The sequence below is a fragment of the Pelophylax lessonae genome, assembly GCF_965119305.1.
Source record: "Pelophylax lessonae genome assembly, chromosome: 4".
Taxonomy (NCBI): Eukaryota; Metazoa; Chordata; class Amphibia; order Anura; family Ranidae; genus Pelophylax; species Pelophylax lessonae.
Window position 1 is genome coordinate 125,922,702 of NC_138771.1, and position 14,541 is coordinate 125,937,242.

Here is a 14,541-nt window from a genome sequence, read left to right on the forward strand (position 1 = left end):
CTAGTGGGCACTATAGCCGCTAGCAATAATCACTGTCTTCTACCGTCCGACCAGCCCCTCCTTCTGCCAAGAGAACAGTGTCTCGGCAGGAGGGGTTCCCCTGTCAGCACTGTCTTTTGTTGCAGGAAAGAAATTTGCACCATCTATGGCCAGCTTTAACAACTGTGATAAGATATCTGCCTCACAGGGAGTTTCAGTGAAGCTGGCCATACATTTTAATTTCTTTTGCAATCTCCGTTAGATTTACCTTCAACTCTGTAGCGCAAGGGCCTACCTGATTGCATACAAATTGAAAGTGTTTAGGTTTGACCTCATATTTTATGGTTTTGGTAAATCTAAAAGAAAAATGTATCGCGTATGGCTAGCCTTAGTTAATTAACCCTCAGACTTGCATTGTGAGTAGGACCAGTAAAAAACAACCAATGTGTAGAACTGCAATGCAGGAAGTGGAGCCTGTGAGCAAATGTGGCTGCCCCCGGCTACATATTAATTTACAAACTATACATCCATATTTTTTACTACAAAAATGCACTGAAAATATTCACAGTGGGCTGCTCTGTTAAAGACTATAAATTCTTTTTAAACAGGTTTGATCATATGTTTTGCAGATGACCACTAATCTATTTAGTATTGGCAATAATATAAATATGTAAAAACCGGAAAGTATAATGTGAAAGTTGTACAATGAATGCTTTCAGATAAATTCAACAGTAATAACATAAAATAGAGCGGGCTTCTCCAGACACGCAGACAAGGCTCCTTCAGCATGAAGGTGTCTTTGCCCGTATCGGGGGTGGGGGGCGTCTTCGCTGGTTCCAGGACTTGGAGGCTTCCCGGTTACAAGACAAGTGGGTCCACAAAGTCATTTGGTCCAGCTACAAGATTGAGTTTTGCTCTTGTCCCCCGGCAAGGTTCTTTTCAAGGGGTGATTGTCCGGGTTCCAACCCTGATTTTCAGGGTTTTTACTCCTGTTAAACCTGTTTAAAGTTCCTAGGGAGGAAGACCAGGTGTGTCCAATCCTGGACCTCAAGGCGCTGAACTGCTTTGTGCGGGCGCATAAGTTCAGAATGGAGTCCATTCGCACGGTGGTGGCATCCCTGCGTCAGGGGGATTTTCTTTCTTCTATTGACATCAAGGATGCTTACCTTCACATTTCAAAATGTGCCGGTCACCAACGCTTCCTCCGCTTTGCCGTGGGAGAGGAGCATTATCAGTTTTTGGCGTTAAACTTTGGTCTCACCTCTGCTCTTCAGGTCTTCACAAAAGTGTTAGCCCCGTGCTAGCTTTGTTACGTCAACAGGGGATTGCAGTACTGGGCTACTTAGACGACCTCCTTCTGGGAGCAGAGTCTCCTACTGCTCTAGTGGACATTGGACAACCTGGAATTCACCATACAATCTTTGCAGGAGTTTGGCTGGATACTGAATTTTAAGTAGTCTGCTCTGTTTTCATCCACAAAGCTGGACTATCTGGGTCTCTCTGAACTCAGCCTTGGCCAGAGTGCTCCTTCCTCTGCACAAACTCCAGAAATTGCAAGCTGCAGTTCGTCTCCTGCTGTCCAGCAGATGGTCATCCCTCCGGACTTGCATGCGGGTGCTGGGCCTGATGGTGTCGACCTTCGAGGCAGTTCTGTTTGCACAGTTCCATATGAAGTCCCTGCAAATAGAGATTCTGGCCAAATGGGACAAGACTCCGCAGTGTCTGGAAATCAATCAGAGTCGCAACGAAGGAGTACCTGATATGGTGACTTCATTCTCCGGCGCTTTATCTTGGAAAATCCTTCCTCCCCTTGTATTGGACAGTGATCACCACGAATGCCAGCCTGTCCGGGTGGGGAGGCGTCCTCTGCAAACATTCTGCTCAGGGGATCTGGACACTGGAAGAGTCCAGACTACCTATCAATATCTTTGAACTCCAAGCGATCAAACTAGACCATTGGATGGATCATCTTCAGGGATGTCCAGTGCACAATCAATCAAGCAATGCCATGGCAGTGGCTTATGTCAATCACCGGGGGGGGCACAAGAAGTGTCCTGGCGGCTCTGAAGGTAGCTAGCATTCTAAGGTGGGCAGAACGGTTCGTTGCAGCCCCCTCCATCGTACACATTCTCAGGGCGGAAACCCGGCAGGCGGATTACCTCAGTCGGCAGGCGTTGGACCATGGCGAGTGGTCTCCATCTGGAGGTGTTTCATCAGTTGTGTCTCCGGTGGGGCATCCCTGAGGTGGATCTGTTGGCATCTCGGCTCAACAGGTGCAGAGGTTTGTGGCTTGGTCACAGGATCCTCTGGCAGATGCCACAGAGGCGCTGGTGGCCCCGTAGGGTCAGTATCATCCGATTTATGCCTTCCCTCCTCCTCTAAAGCTTCTGCCCAAACTTCTACGCAGGATCGAGGCAGAAGGGATTCTGGTCATCTTAGTGGCTCCAGACTGGCCTCTTCGGGCTCGGTACGCCGATCTAGTGCAGTTGCTTGCCTACATTCCATGGAGGCTTCCTCTCAGAGAGGATCTGCTGTCCCAAGGACCAATCCTCCTTCCTGCTTTAGTCGCTGGCTTTGACGGCTTGACTGTTGAATGCCAGGTGCTGAAGGGTAAGAGGTTTATTGAAGTCGGTGATTCCTACGCTGTTAAAAACTAGGAAAAAAACTATTGTACATGGAAGATGTACATTGCGTTGTGTGCGACTCTTGAAGTTCATCCTCACTCCTTCTCGGTGGCTCGTATCTTGACCTTCCTTTAACGGGATGTTGAACAGAAATTGGCCTTGAGTACAATCAAGGGTCAGGTGTCCGCTTTGGCAATCTTCTTAAAACGACAACACACTCCCTGTTGCGTACCATTATTCAGGGTGTCTGACATTTTGGTTCCTCCAGTGCGGTCTCAGTTGCTGCCTTGGGACCTCAATTTAGTGCTTTCGGTCCTCCGGAAGCCTCTCTTTGAGAATCTTCAGGAGATTCCCTTATGTTGTCTCAGAAGGTGGTTTTTTTTTTTTTCTTTTTTTTTTGTGGCCATTACCTCTGCATGCAGAATGTCTGAACTGGGGGACGTTAGCCTGTTCAGCTTACCTGATGATTCACAGAGATGAGGTGGTTCTTCACCCATCCCTCCCTCCCAAAGATTGTCTCTGATTTTCATTTGAATAAAGACATTGTGTTGCCTTCCCTGTATGCCAGGCCTAAAGATCCAAAGGTAATTGCCTTGCATGCCTTGGATGTGGTCCGGGCAATAAGGGTGTACCTGGTAGCTATGGAGTCTTTCAGGAATTCCTACTCCAGTTGTGCTCACGGGTGGACCTCAAAGGGTTGTCCGCTTCCTCTGCGACCCTTTCCAGATTGATCAGAAAGACAGTGGTTCAGGCCAATTCCATCAGGGGTCAGGTTTCTCCTTTCCCTGTCAAGGTGCACTCTACTCGGGCGCTTAGTGCTTCCTGGGCCTTCCGTCGTCAGGCGTCAGTGACTCAGGTTTGCAAGGCGGCCACCTGGTCGTCTGTGCACACTTTCACAAAGTTCTGTAAAGTGGATGTGTTGGAATCTGTGGATACTTTTGGCTGCAAGGTTTAGCAGGCTGCTGTTTAGAGGACCTGATCCTCTTTGAGGGTGTATTGGCTTTTTCAGGTGGGCTCCAGTTTTGGTTGAGCTACTGTTTTAGCCTTGGGAATTTTTTTTTTTTGCTGTTCCCATCCCTCATGTTTAACACTGCTTTGGGACATCCCAGCGGTTCTGAAGATCAGGAGAGGTGTCCATCAACGAACAAAAGAGAAAATGGTTGACCTGCTGTAAAATCCATTTCTTTGATGTTCATCGGCGGACACAGCACCCACCCCTCTGTGGAGTTTGATTCTTCTGACACTGCTTGTAACTAAACTGAGTACCTATAGCAGAGAGAGGGAGTATACCCTCTGAGACTGCCCAAAGGCGTAGCCAGATTCTTTTTCTGCCTAGTGTCCTACTTCTGTAGGGGGCAGTATAACCCAATGGTTATGAAGATCTGTGTCCTTCAATGAACATCCGAGAAATGGATTTTACGGTAAGTCAATAATCCCATTTTTACTTTATTTTACATATTTTCATTTGCACAGGAAGTGAGGAAATATCCTTTGTAAACATTTGTTCTGGCATCAACTTCAGTGGAGGTTTCTTTTCACTTTGTTGTGATTTTCAGTCATTTCCTTTTGAGTCTCAAGCCAAGGTGTCCTACCTGTCTTTTGCTCTCACATGTTTGGGATTTAAAGCAAGAAATGCTTTTTGTGCATATCTAGGTACTTGTAATGTTTATAATTTTTTTTTCTGTTTTACTCTCTCATGCATAACAGACACCCTGGCAACCTGGTACAGAATGTGTTGCGAACTACGACTTTGATGGGAAAACGGACCAAGATCTTCCATTTACTAAAGGAGAATTCTTGACCATTGTTGCTGTGACCAAGGTGAATAGATGTAAAAAGAAAGAACAAAAGGACACTGAGCCTTATTAGATGGTGCTTACTAGATGGTAAACTTAGGGCAACTGTACTAAAGATTTTCAATAGCAGCACAACTCTTTAAAACATGGCTAGCTATATAGGGGGGGGGGGGGGGGGGGGGAAATAACACATGCTCATGCACAGGAGTAGTCTTTCTGAGAAGTGAAAACCAAGGGACTTTAGGGAAAGGGCTATTGAATAAAGTATGTAGGAGTTTGAGCACTTTGGACCAGAAGCTGCCTAAATTGGTATCAAATTAAAAAACAAAAGTGTAATATATTGTAGCGTAACAATCAATAAATGTGTTGGATGCATCAGTTTCCCATTCTTTGTCTTTTATCCTTTTGCTTTCTTTTGGTCATCTGACCGGTAATACACCTCCTATATTAGTGGGGAAAACTCTGGAGTAATGAGAACAGGAGGCATAGTAGACAGCAGCATTGTTAGTCTAGTTTAGATAAACTAACAAATTGAAGCCAAACTCCAGCTCACAATTTATACTGTAATCAGTTACAGCAAACCGTGTTTTCCTTTTTAGGCTTTGCATGAATAAATAAAAGCTGATCATTTTAATTTGTAATCACCTTTGCCAGTATTAAAGTGTTTGTTACCCTAAATAAAAAAAAATAGATTAAAATGCATCCTGTCCCTTAAAGCGGTTGTATACTTAAAAAAAAAAAAAATAAAAAAAAAAAAACCCTGCAAGACAAAGGCATAATGAGCTAGTATGCCACGCATACTAGCTCATTATGAAACACTTAACCTTAGAACGAAGCCCCGACACGGACCCCCGGACACCGCTGTGGGAGCTGACGTGATCCCTCGGCGTCTCTTCCGGGTTCGGCGGCTCAGGCGCTGTGATTGGCTGGAGCCGCGATGACGTCACTCCCGCGCATGCGCGTGGGAGTCCTTTTTCGGCAAGGAACGCTGAAGGTCCGCCGGACCTTCAGAGCGCGTGTGCGGCTGCATGCAGTGCAAATATCTCTTAAACCGTGCCGGTTTAGGAGATATTAATTGTACCTACAGATAAGCCTTATTATAGGCGGGTGCTTGTGCTGTGTCATTTGTCCCCCTGCAACACCTGGCTGATCCTGCCAGTTTCTATTCTCCCCCTATACACCTACCACGGTGTATCATGGCTGCTGAGCCCTGACACCGGGGTCAGCCCACTTGTCTCAGTCCTCCGCAGCCCTGCACTGTCCTCCTGCTTCCCCCTTCTCCCCCCTCCCTTCCCTTCTCCCCCCTCCCTTCCCTTCCCTTCTCCCCCCTCCCTTCCCTTCCCTTCTCCCCCCTCCCTTCCCTTCCCTTCTCCCCCCTCCCCTCCCTTCCCTTCTCCCCCCTCCCTTCCCTTCCCCCCCCCTCCCTTTCCTTCCCTTCTCCCCCCTCCCTTCCCTTCCCCCCCTTCTCCCCCCTCCCTTTCCTTCCCTTCTCCCCCCTCCCTTTCCTTCCCTTCTCCCCCCTCCCCTTCCTTCCCTTCTCCCCCCTCCCTTTCCTTCCCTTCTCCCCCCCTCCCTTTCCTTCCCTTCTCCCCCCCCTCCCTTTCCTTCCCTTCTCCCCCCCCTCCCTTTCCTTCCCTTCTCCCCCCCCTCCCTTTCCTTCCCTTCTCCCCCCCCTCCCTTTCCTTCCCTTCTCCCCCCCCTCCCTTTCCTTCCCTTCTCCCCCCCCTCCCTTTCCTTCCCTTCTCCCCCCCCTCCCTTTCCTTCCCTTCTCCCCCCCCTCCCTTTCCTTCCCTTCTCCCCCCCCTCCCTTTCCTTCCCTTCTCCCCCCCCTCCCTTTCCTTCCCTTCTCCCCCCCCTCCCTTTCCTTCCCTTCTCCCCCCCCTCCCTTTCCTTCCCTTCTCCCCCCCCTCCCTTTCCTTCCCTTCTCCCCTCTCCCCCTCCCAACTCTCTCCTCCTTTGCTCCCCAGCTGACGTCTTAAGAAGGTTTCGGCTACGCCCGTAGGAGATGTCAGGCGGGGAGAGAAGAGAGCCAGGAGTCCTGTCAGCGCCGATAGGTACTGTGAAAATAGGTAGAAATCTGCTTTTTTTAAAAAAAAAAAATAAAGCACATGCACTAGTATACAGTTTGTAATCTAACAGCGAGAATGGTGTAAACATAACAGTGGCTTAACAACCACTTTAGGGGGTTTGTCTCATTTGTGCACGCTGATAAATTCTGCTGGAGAGCTTGAGATTGTGAAAAACTGACTTGCTGTCTGGATCACCAGATGAATATAGAAGATAGCTAAAAAAGGAAACAAATACAGCCCTCACATTTAAGACTTGGTAAGCTGCTTTATAATGTTTACTTTTGGGTTTAATACTGCTTTAACATTGGACATCTGAACTGCAGTGCACCACCTGCTTCATTGCAGCCTCTGAAGTAAGTAAGTGAGGGATGGAGATGTGCCGATCTGTATGGACAATAAGAACACTAAGTACCTGCGCTGCTTATAACCGAAACCCTTAACATCAAATAAATAATTATGCTAACTTTATATTTATATATAACAGTGAAATCCTTAAAGTGCTCGTGCAAAGACTGTGTTTTGTGTAATTATAATACAATCAATATGCATTCAAATATTGTGCAAACAAACTGAATATCAACAGCTAAATAACTATCAGAGCTTTTGATAACGCTCTGATTGGCGGAGCGAAACGCGTCAAGCCGTCCGAATACGTACTACGTCACTTCCGGGCCGCAACCACTTCCGGCTTCCGGTTACACGGGTGAACCGCACGGCCATTCGTTTGGCGGCCCGTGGGATTGCTTAAGGCGGATTGATTCTTTGTATACTGTAAGTGTATCTTTATTTTGCGTGAACAATAAATTGTTGATAATACTACACGATGATGGCCCTTTTCTTTACATGAATTTGGGGAGCAATACCTGGATATAGTGTGCGGCAGAGTATCGCTACCTTTCCTTGGCTGACGGCCTATAGAGGTGTTTACCACCCAGGACCACTTATAAGGCAAATAATTACTCAGCTTCTGGTGAGTGGGGAACTGAGAGGGGAGCACCTACTCACTAGGACTGAGCATCGGCACTTTGCATAAGCACGTGGCACCTTTATGAGCACAGAGACTTTCACTTTAATATTATTGGAAGAAGAATTTATGAACTATATATTTTATACACATGAAGTTAATTTTGAAATATTTTTATTCACCATTTATTGTTATTTAGCTGTTGATATTCAGTTTGTTTGCACAATATTTGAATGCATATTGATTGTATTATAATTACACAAAACACAGTCTTTGCACGAGCACTTTAAGGATTTCACTGTTATATATAAATATAAAGTTAGCATAATTATTTATTTGATGTTAAGGGTTTCGATTATAAGCAGCGCAGGTACTTAGTGTTCTTATTGTCTGAAAGGTACCCCCTTTTTTACCAGCAGCAGCTTATTTATGGTAATTTATACATAATTTATATATTTTTTTAGTGTTATTTATATTGATTCTTTTGGCTATTTACACATATATTTACCGAACCAAGTGATCCTAAGCGCAAGCCCCTCATACCTCAATCTGTATGGAACCATGTACTAAAGTGTGACATCCTTATTTGTCAGAAGTTATGTTTATAGAGCATGAGACGATTAGCCAGATTTGTTGCCAGTCCTCCTTGGTTTTGGTGTAATTACTTTTTTTTTTAAACACATTTGAACAGGTAAAACCTATACATACCTATCAGGGTCATTTTACTTGAACAAATTGCACATAGAATTGACATTGTGTATTTATTCTCATAATCTTAGATCTTTTAATTCAAATAATGACAGATGAGTCATTTGAAAAAAAATAAGTTCACTCCCACGTTTGCCACCACTTCAAATCCTTGAAATTAGAATCTGGTTGCAAATTATTTGCCAATGATTAGAACTACATAAGGATGCAGACGGTCTTATTAAATTTTTGGATATCTAGGGGTCTGGTGTTCTTTGCTATTGACGTGCGTGGTGCCTCATGCCAAGAGCTCTTCAAGGCCCCCTCAGAAGGAAGGTTGTGGATGTCCTATGAGTCTGGCAAGGATTTACAAAGATTGGAAAATTATTTAAAATCAGTAATTAAGTAAGGAACCTAATCTACATTTGGCATAGAGTTCAAACAACTGATATTTATCCAGTTCTGGCTGATCCAAAAAAATTCAGTCTTAGACCTGCTAAAAGGTGATGCTAAAAAGTCTCCAGTCCACAAAATGTAATCACAAGATCTATTGGTAACATTAGCTATACTTTGTGTCAAAGTGCATGCTTTTACAATCAAAACAAGATTGCTGTACATTAAAGCGGAGTTCCGGCCACGGGGGTGAAATTTAGCTAAAAATACCCCCGGGACAGTCAGGGCTAGTACATTCCACAATAGATAGCCTCTGTACTGTCCCAGGTCGCACTTACCTTTTAGAAGAAATACTTACCTTGAAAATTTCTTCTCCAGCGCTGCCATCTCGGATGTGGGCAACTGAAGCCAGCGCGATCCTCTTCTGCGTCCTCTTCTGTCCTCTTCTCCCAGAATGCGTCTGAACCGGCCCCGCTCTTCACTTCCAGTGCGGGTGCGTCATCCCTCCACAATCCAGAAAAAAACACATGATAAAAATGTTATAAACTTTATAAAAAGTATTTGATCCTCCTACCAACCAACAATAATTCTGGCTCCCACAGACTGGCTTCAGTATGTGCTCACAGATTAGTCCTGTAAATTTAAGAAGGTGCTTCTAACGACAACTTATGTGTATAAATGACACCTGTCCACAGAATCTTCCTTCCATTCAAACCCACTATCCTGGGCAAGACCAAAGAGCTATCTAAAGAAGTCAGGGACAAGATTGTAGACCTGCACAGGGCTGGAAATGGGCTACAAGACCATCAGCAAGAAGCTTGGTGAGGCGGAGACACCATCAGGAGCGATTATTCTCAAATGGAAGAAATACAAAATAACCATCAATCGCCCTCTTTCTGGAGCTCAATGCAAGATTTCGTCCCATGGGGTAAGGATGATTATGAGAAAACTTGAGGGATCAGCTCAGAACCACAGGGGGGGCTTATGAATAATCTCAAGGCAGTTGGTACCAGTCACCAAACAAACCATTAGGTAACTAAATACGCCGCTGTGGATTGAAATCCTGCAGCGCCCATACAGGCCCATCTGAATTTTGCCAATGAACATCTAAATGATTTAATAAAGGATTTGGGAGAAAGTGCTGTGGTCAGAGGAGACCAAAATTGAGCTCTTTGTCATTACCTCGACTCGCTGTGTTTGGAGGAAGAAAAATGCTGACTATGACCCTAAGAACACCATCCCTACAGTCAAGCACAGAGGCGTTTCTCTGCTAAAGGTACAGACCGAGTTTGCAGCATTGAGGGGCCAACGGATGGGGCCATGTAATGTAAAAATTTGGATGAGAACCTTTTTCCCTCAGCTAGAACACTAAAGATGGTTCATGGATGGTTCTTCCAGAAGGACAATGACCCAAAACATACTGCCAAGGCAACAAATGAGTTTCTCAAGAAGAAGTACATTAAGGTCATGGAGTGGCCTTGCCCGTCTCCAGACCTTAATTCTTTCGAAAATTTACAGAGGGAGCTGAAACCTTGAGCTGCCAAGCGACAGCTAAGAAACCTTAGGGATTTAGCGAAGATGTGTAAAGAGGAGTGGTCCAAAATCCCTCCTGAGATGTGTGCAAACCTGGTAACCAACTACAAGAAACGTCTTACCTCTTTGCTTGCCAACGAAGCTTTCTCCACCAAGTACTAAGTCATGTTTTGCTTGGGAATCAAATACTTATTTTACTCACTGAACTACAACTCAATTTATAACATTTGTACCATGTGTTTTTTATGGGGTTTTTTTTTTGGTTAATATTCTGTTTCTATCATTTAAAATACCCTATGATTTAACAATTCTAGACCCTTCATTTCTTTGTAAGTGGGCAAACATACAAAATCTGCAGAGGATCAAATAATTATTTTCCCTACTGTATCCATCGGATTTCACTTGCTTAGTAAGTGTAGAAATGGGCATCTGTTTTGAAAGCTGTGCTTTTCCGATTTATAAAAATAAATTTAATCACCAAAACAATAACTCATTTAGTGTTTCCTGCAACATTGTACAAATGAACAGTTAAGACTTGTGCTGTCTGAGAAAGTGTGTTCTTTCTTGTAGTATGTTACCAAGTTATTTTGCCCAGGTCTGTGATATGGAGTGTTTTTGTTTAAGAACTTCAAGAGTAATTTAAGTAGAATGGTCAATTGCAAAAATTATTTGTAGTTTCTTTAGCACAGTTCTATTGAGAAGCTACACATTTAAGAAATGTCTTTTAATTTTTCCAGGATCCAAACTGGTACAAAGCAAAGAATAAAGTGGGGCGCGTTGGATTCATACCAGCCAATTATGTTCAGAAAAGAGAAGGCGTTAAAGCTGGGACCAAGCTCAGCCTAATGCCGTGAGTACATTTGGAGATTACCAAAAAGACATTCTTTATTATTAACCACTTTTATACCATTTTATACCTCATTTCTGAATGCTGCCTTTTTGTAGTAGTCAGGAAATGTCTTTATATTCTCCTGCTTAGCCTGTTGTTTTTCTTAGACACTGAATAGACCTCTATAAAGACAATCTTGTATAAAGACAAAATTTTGTTTTGACATGTTTTGCCTCGAAACAAGTTTTGGGTGTTATCACAGAGTTCAGTGACTGCTGTGCAGAACATAAAGTATGGTGTGGTAAAAATTAAAGTGATTGTAAACCTCAGACCTGAAATATGAACAAAGCATATCTCTATAGTGTGTATTTGTCTCAATCAAGAGCACCACGTGTCATTTATGTCTGGTGCTTCTTTCTTCTATCTGCATGAGTCATTTCTGACAGGTTTTCTTGACACTAAGAGAAAAAAGATGATTGACAGCCTCTGCTCTGCGCAAAGAGGGGGGGGGGGTGTCTTTTCCCTCCAATCAGCCTTGAGAGCTCTCCTCATTGAGTTCTGCAGAGTGTAACTTCAGCTGTCCGCCCCCTTTTTTTCTGAACACTCAGGCACGCTTTATAAATTCTGCACTTTGAATGGATGTAGAGAGGACTGCAGATAAACAGGTACAATTTACACACGACCATATGACCTAAACCAAGCCTACACTGTAATGCGAAGAAAGCAGGCTTTTTTTCTTTTTCTTCTTACAACTTCAGCACTGGATTAAATTACTTCTGCCAATTTGATGAAAGTATGGAATGTCTACAATGCTGTTTTCCCCTTCGTTATTCTGTATGTGTTTAGCACTAGAATGGCATGTTCTCTTTACGTAAGCATGTTTTAATGGTGTTAGGGGATTAGGTAGGAAGAGGCAGGTGTCATTTCCATTGAGGCTCTGAGGCGTTAAAGGGAACAGAGAAAATTTAAGGTGCTAAAACAAGTCATAGGTTTCACATCACTTTCTTATTGCATATCTATTTATTTTCACAGCTGGGTAGACTATTACTTCTGTAGTAGTTATTCATGCAAGATAAGGCCAAAGTAAACTTTATAGCTTTAGGACCGAAACAGTAAAAACGTTCTCTGAACACCAACATTAATCTAAACCCTTAGGCTTTACCGAACACTTAAGGTGCACTCACTCTAGCATTCTGAATTGGTCCTGAGTGCTGTTCAGCCACTTGGGCCAGTTTGTGTAATGTGAGTGATCCAAACTGCGCCCACGAAATCTACAGTTTGACACAGTGTGAGTCCAAACCATGCTGTGAGCGCAGTTTTCCTCATAGAGGGCTGTATAGTAAAACAGGGATCACGAGTGTGGTTAGCAGGGGAGTGTGCCTGGAAAAACTTTTTAAAGCGTTTACTCAAAAAAAAAAAAAAAAAAAAAAAAAAAAGATCCCGTTTCTTTAAAGCATAAATAACAGCATAGTTCTTGTGCTGTGTAATGTGACCAATTCTATCCCCTAAAAAACCTGGCTGATTCTGCCCTCCCCCATGTAAACTCTCCATGGTTTATCATGGCTGCTGAGCCCTGACACAGTGGTCAGTTTACGTTCCTTCATCATCGGCAGCTCTCCTGTCTGTTCTCCCCCCTCCCCTCCCCTCCCTGACTGTCAGCCCCTGCATGTGAGCCGCTCCTGCCTTTCTAACACCGTTCTAAGCAGTGCAAAAGTTATTGCTAACAATCAAATCACTGTCCACCCCTCTGCTAGGATAACATGTATTATATAGTGTGCTAGGATAACATGTATTATATAGTGTATGTAGTTTTTTAAAATTCATCTTCTAAAATACCTGATTTCTCCCCATTGATCAGTCGTTACATGACCGTCCGTCACTTCCTCTGATGTATCCGCTACAGAGGGAGGTCACGTGACTGCCCAGCAGATGTCAAAGGGAGCTCTCGGCCCCTCCCACCATAGTACATACATCGGAGCAAGAGATCGATGGGCGGTCATGTAATTGCTGATCTGCGAAAAGAAAGATATTTGGAAGATAAATTTCTCTTTCGTTCATGGACTGACACAGCGCTAAATCTTCTTGGCTATTGGGTTATACTGCCCCCTACAGGAGTAGGACACTTGGCAGGAAAAAAAAACTTGACTACACCTGTGGGGCAGTCCCGGGGGGGGGGGGGGGGTATACTCCCACTCTCAGCTATAGGCACTTTTTCTTTTCTGCCTGGTCAGGAGTAAGGACCTAGTTCCTTGCTGGGATCTCTGGTCCTGTCAATTTTTTCCCTTTAAATTGATTTTTTTCCTGTTATTTTGTTCCTGTGAGAATCTACAATTAACTAACGTACTGGGGGACGGACTGGATAATCTAGATCCAGAGGGCCCCCTAGCCTGACCGGCGAGCGCGCGCGCAGGTCTCGGCTCCATGCTAGGTCGGCTGCGACGTAGCCCCACTGGACGGGGGCTGGCCTGCAAGTTAAATGTCTCGCGAGGGCGCATACGACCTGGCCCGATGGAGCGGTGGTCTTTCGGGAGCGGTGCCCACCCTCTTCCTGGTATGGTAAGTAGCTGTTGGGCCCCCCCCCACCCCTAGAGGGTTTTGGGGTGGGGGGGGGCCCAACCCTGGAATGGTCGGACCCCCAGGCTCCCCTCCTTCCCATGCAGTGCCCCGCTCCTTTTTCGGTGGTCCTCTGCGGCCTTGTATTCCCATCTGCCCAACCCCCCCCCCTCCCATGGGGTGGCCATACCTTTTTAGGTCGGTCTGGGGTGTCAAATAGGAGGGGGGGGGGACCGTGTCCCCAGGGACGGGACGATCGATTTTAAGGAGGGGCTGTACCTAGTGGAGGCTCCTGCCAGGGCCCCTCTTCCTGCTGGGATCGTGTTCGGTGCTCCTGGGGTCCCCCCTGGCCCCATGGGAGCCGCGTGGCCGCAATTTTTTTTGTGCCCTTGTGTGCTGTAGATAAGTGGCCATGTTTGTGTAGCCTCAGCGCCCATTTTCTTGTGGTTTTCCCATTGAAAATAGCGGTGACTACGTTTTTGAAGCTAATGGGGGTGATTTTGGAGGTGGGAGCCCCTATTTATCCCCCAAGTGCTGACTCCTGGATCTTTCTCATCCTGATCGCTGCATGGTGTGCAGTTTGCTGGGAACTGTAAGTGCCTAAACGATGATGAGTTTTTTTTTTTTTCTGGGGTTTTTGCTCTCTCTTGCTCGCTCTCTCTCTCTGCTAAAGCAGCGGTAGTGTTCTGTGCTGGACCCTATGGTGCCGCCAGCGAGGTGGGGGTGTTCCTTGCAGTGTTTATACATCTTTTTTGTGTGGGTCCCCCTCTTCTCTAATGGAGTCCCTGGAGCACATTTCTCCATCTGATCCCCTCTCAGAGGCTGCCGGGCCCTCTGAGTCCCAGAAATGCCTGAATGCACTGAGGGAAGTCCTGAAATCCTTAGTGTCCAAGGTGGATTTGGACCAGGGAAAACGGGCTAGCAAAATGCACCCCCCCCCCCCATTCACCTGCGCCTGCTTGATCACCTGCCTGGAAGAGTACTTCCGCAGTCTTCCAAGGGAAAGGAGCCCCCGTCATAGAGGGGGGGGGGGCATTCTTTACCGCACATAAGAGGCCTTTTTGTCCCTCAGGGTCTCAAGACAAGGGATCTAAGCCCTTCAGAGCCTCCACCA

At 45.4% G+C, this 14,541-nt stretch overlaps 1 protein-coding gene across 1 annotated transcript in view; it reads left to right on the forward strand.

Annotated features, from left to right (window-relative positions):
* The window catches only part of CSK (C-terminal Src kinase), a 236,984-nt gene that overhangs the window by 121,057 nt on the left and 101,386 nt on the right, over positions 1 to 14,541 (forward strand). The window contains exons 3-4 of the mRNA XM_082254174.1: positions 4,311 to 4,424; positions 10,783 to 10,895. Of these exons, the coding sequence (XP_082110300.1) occupies positions 4,311 to 4,424; positions 10,783 to 10,895 (227 nt within the window). The remainder of the gene's footprint in view (positions 1 to 4,310; positions 4,425 to 10,782; positions 10,896 to 14,541) is intronic.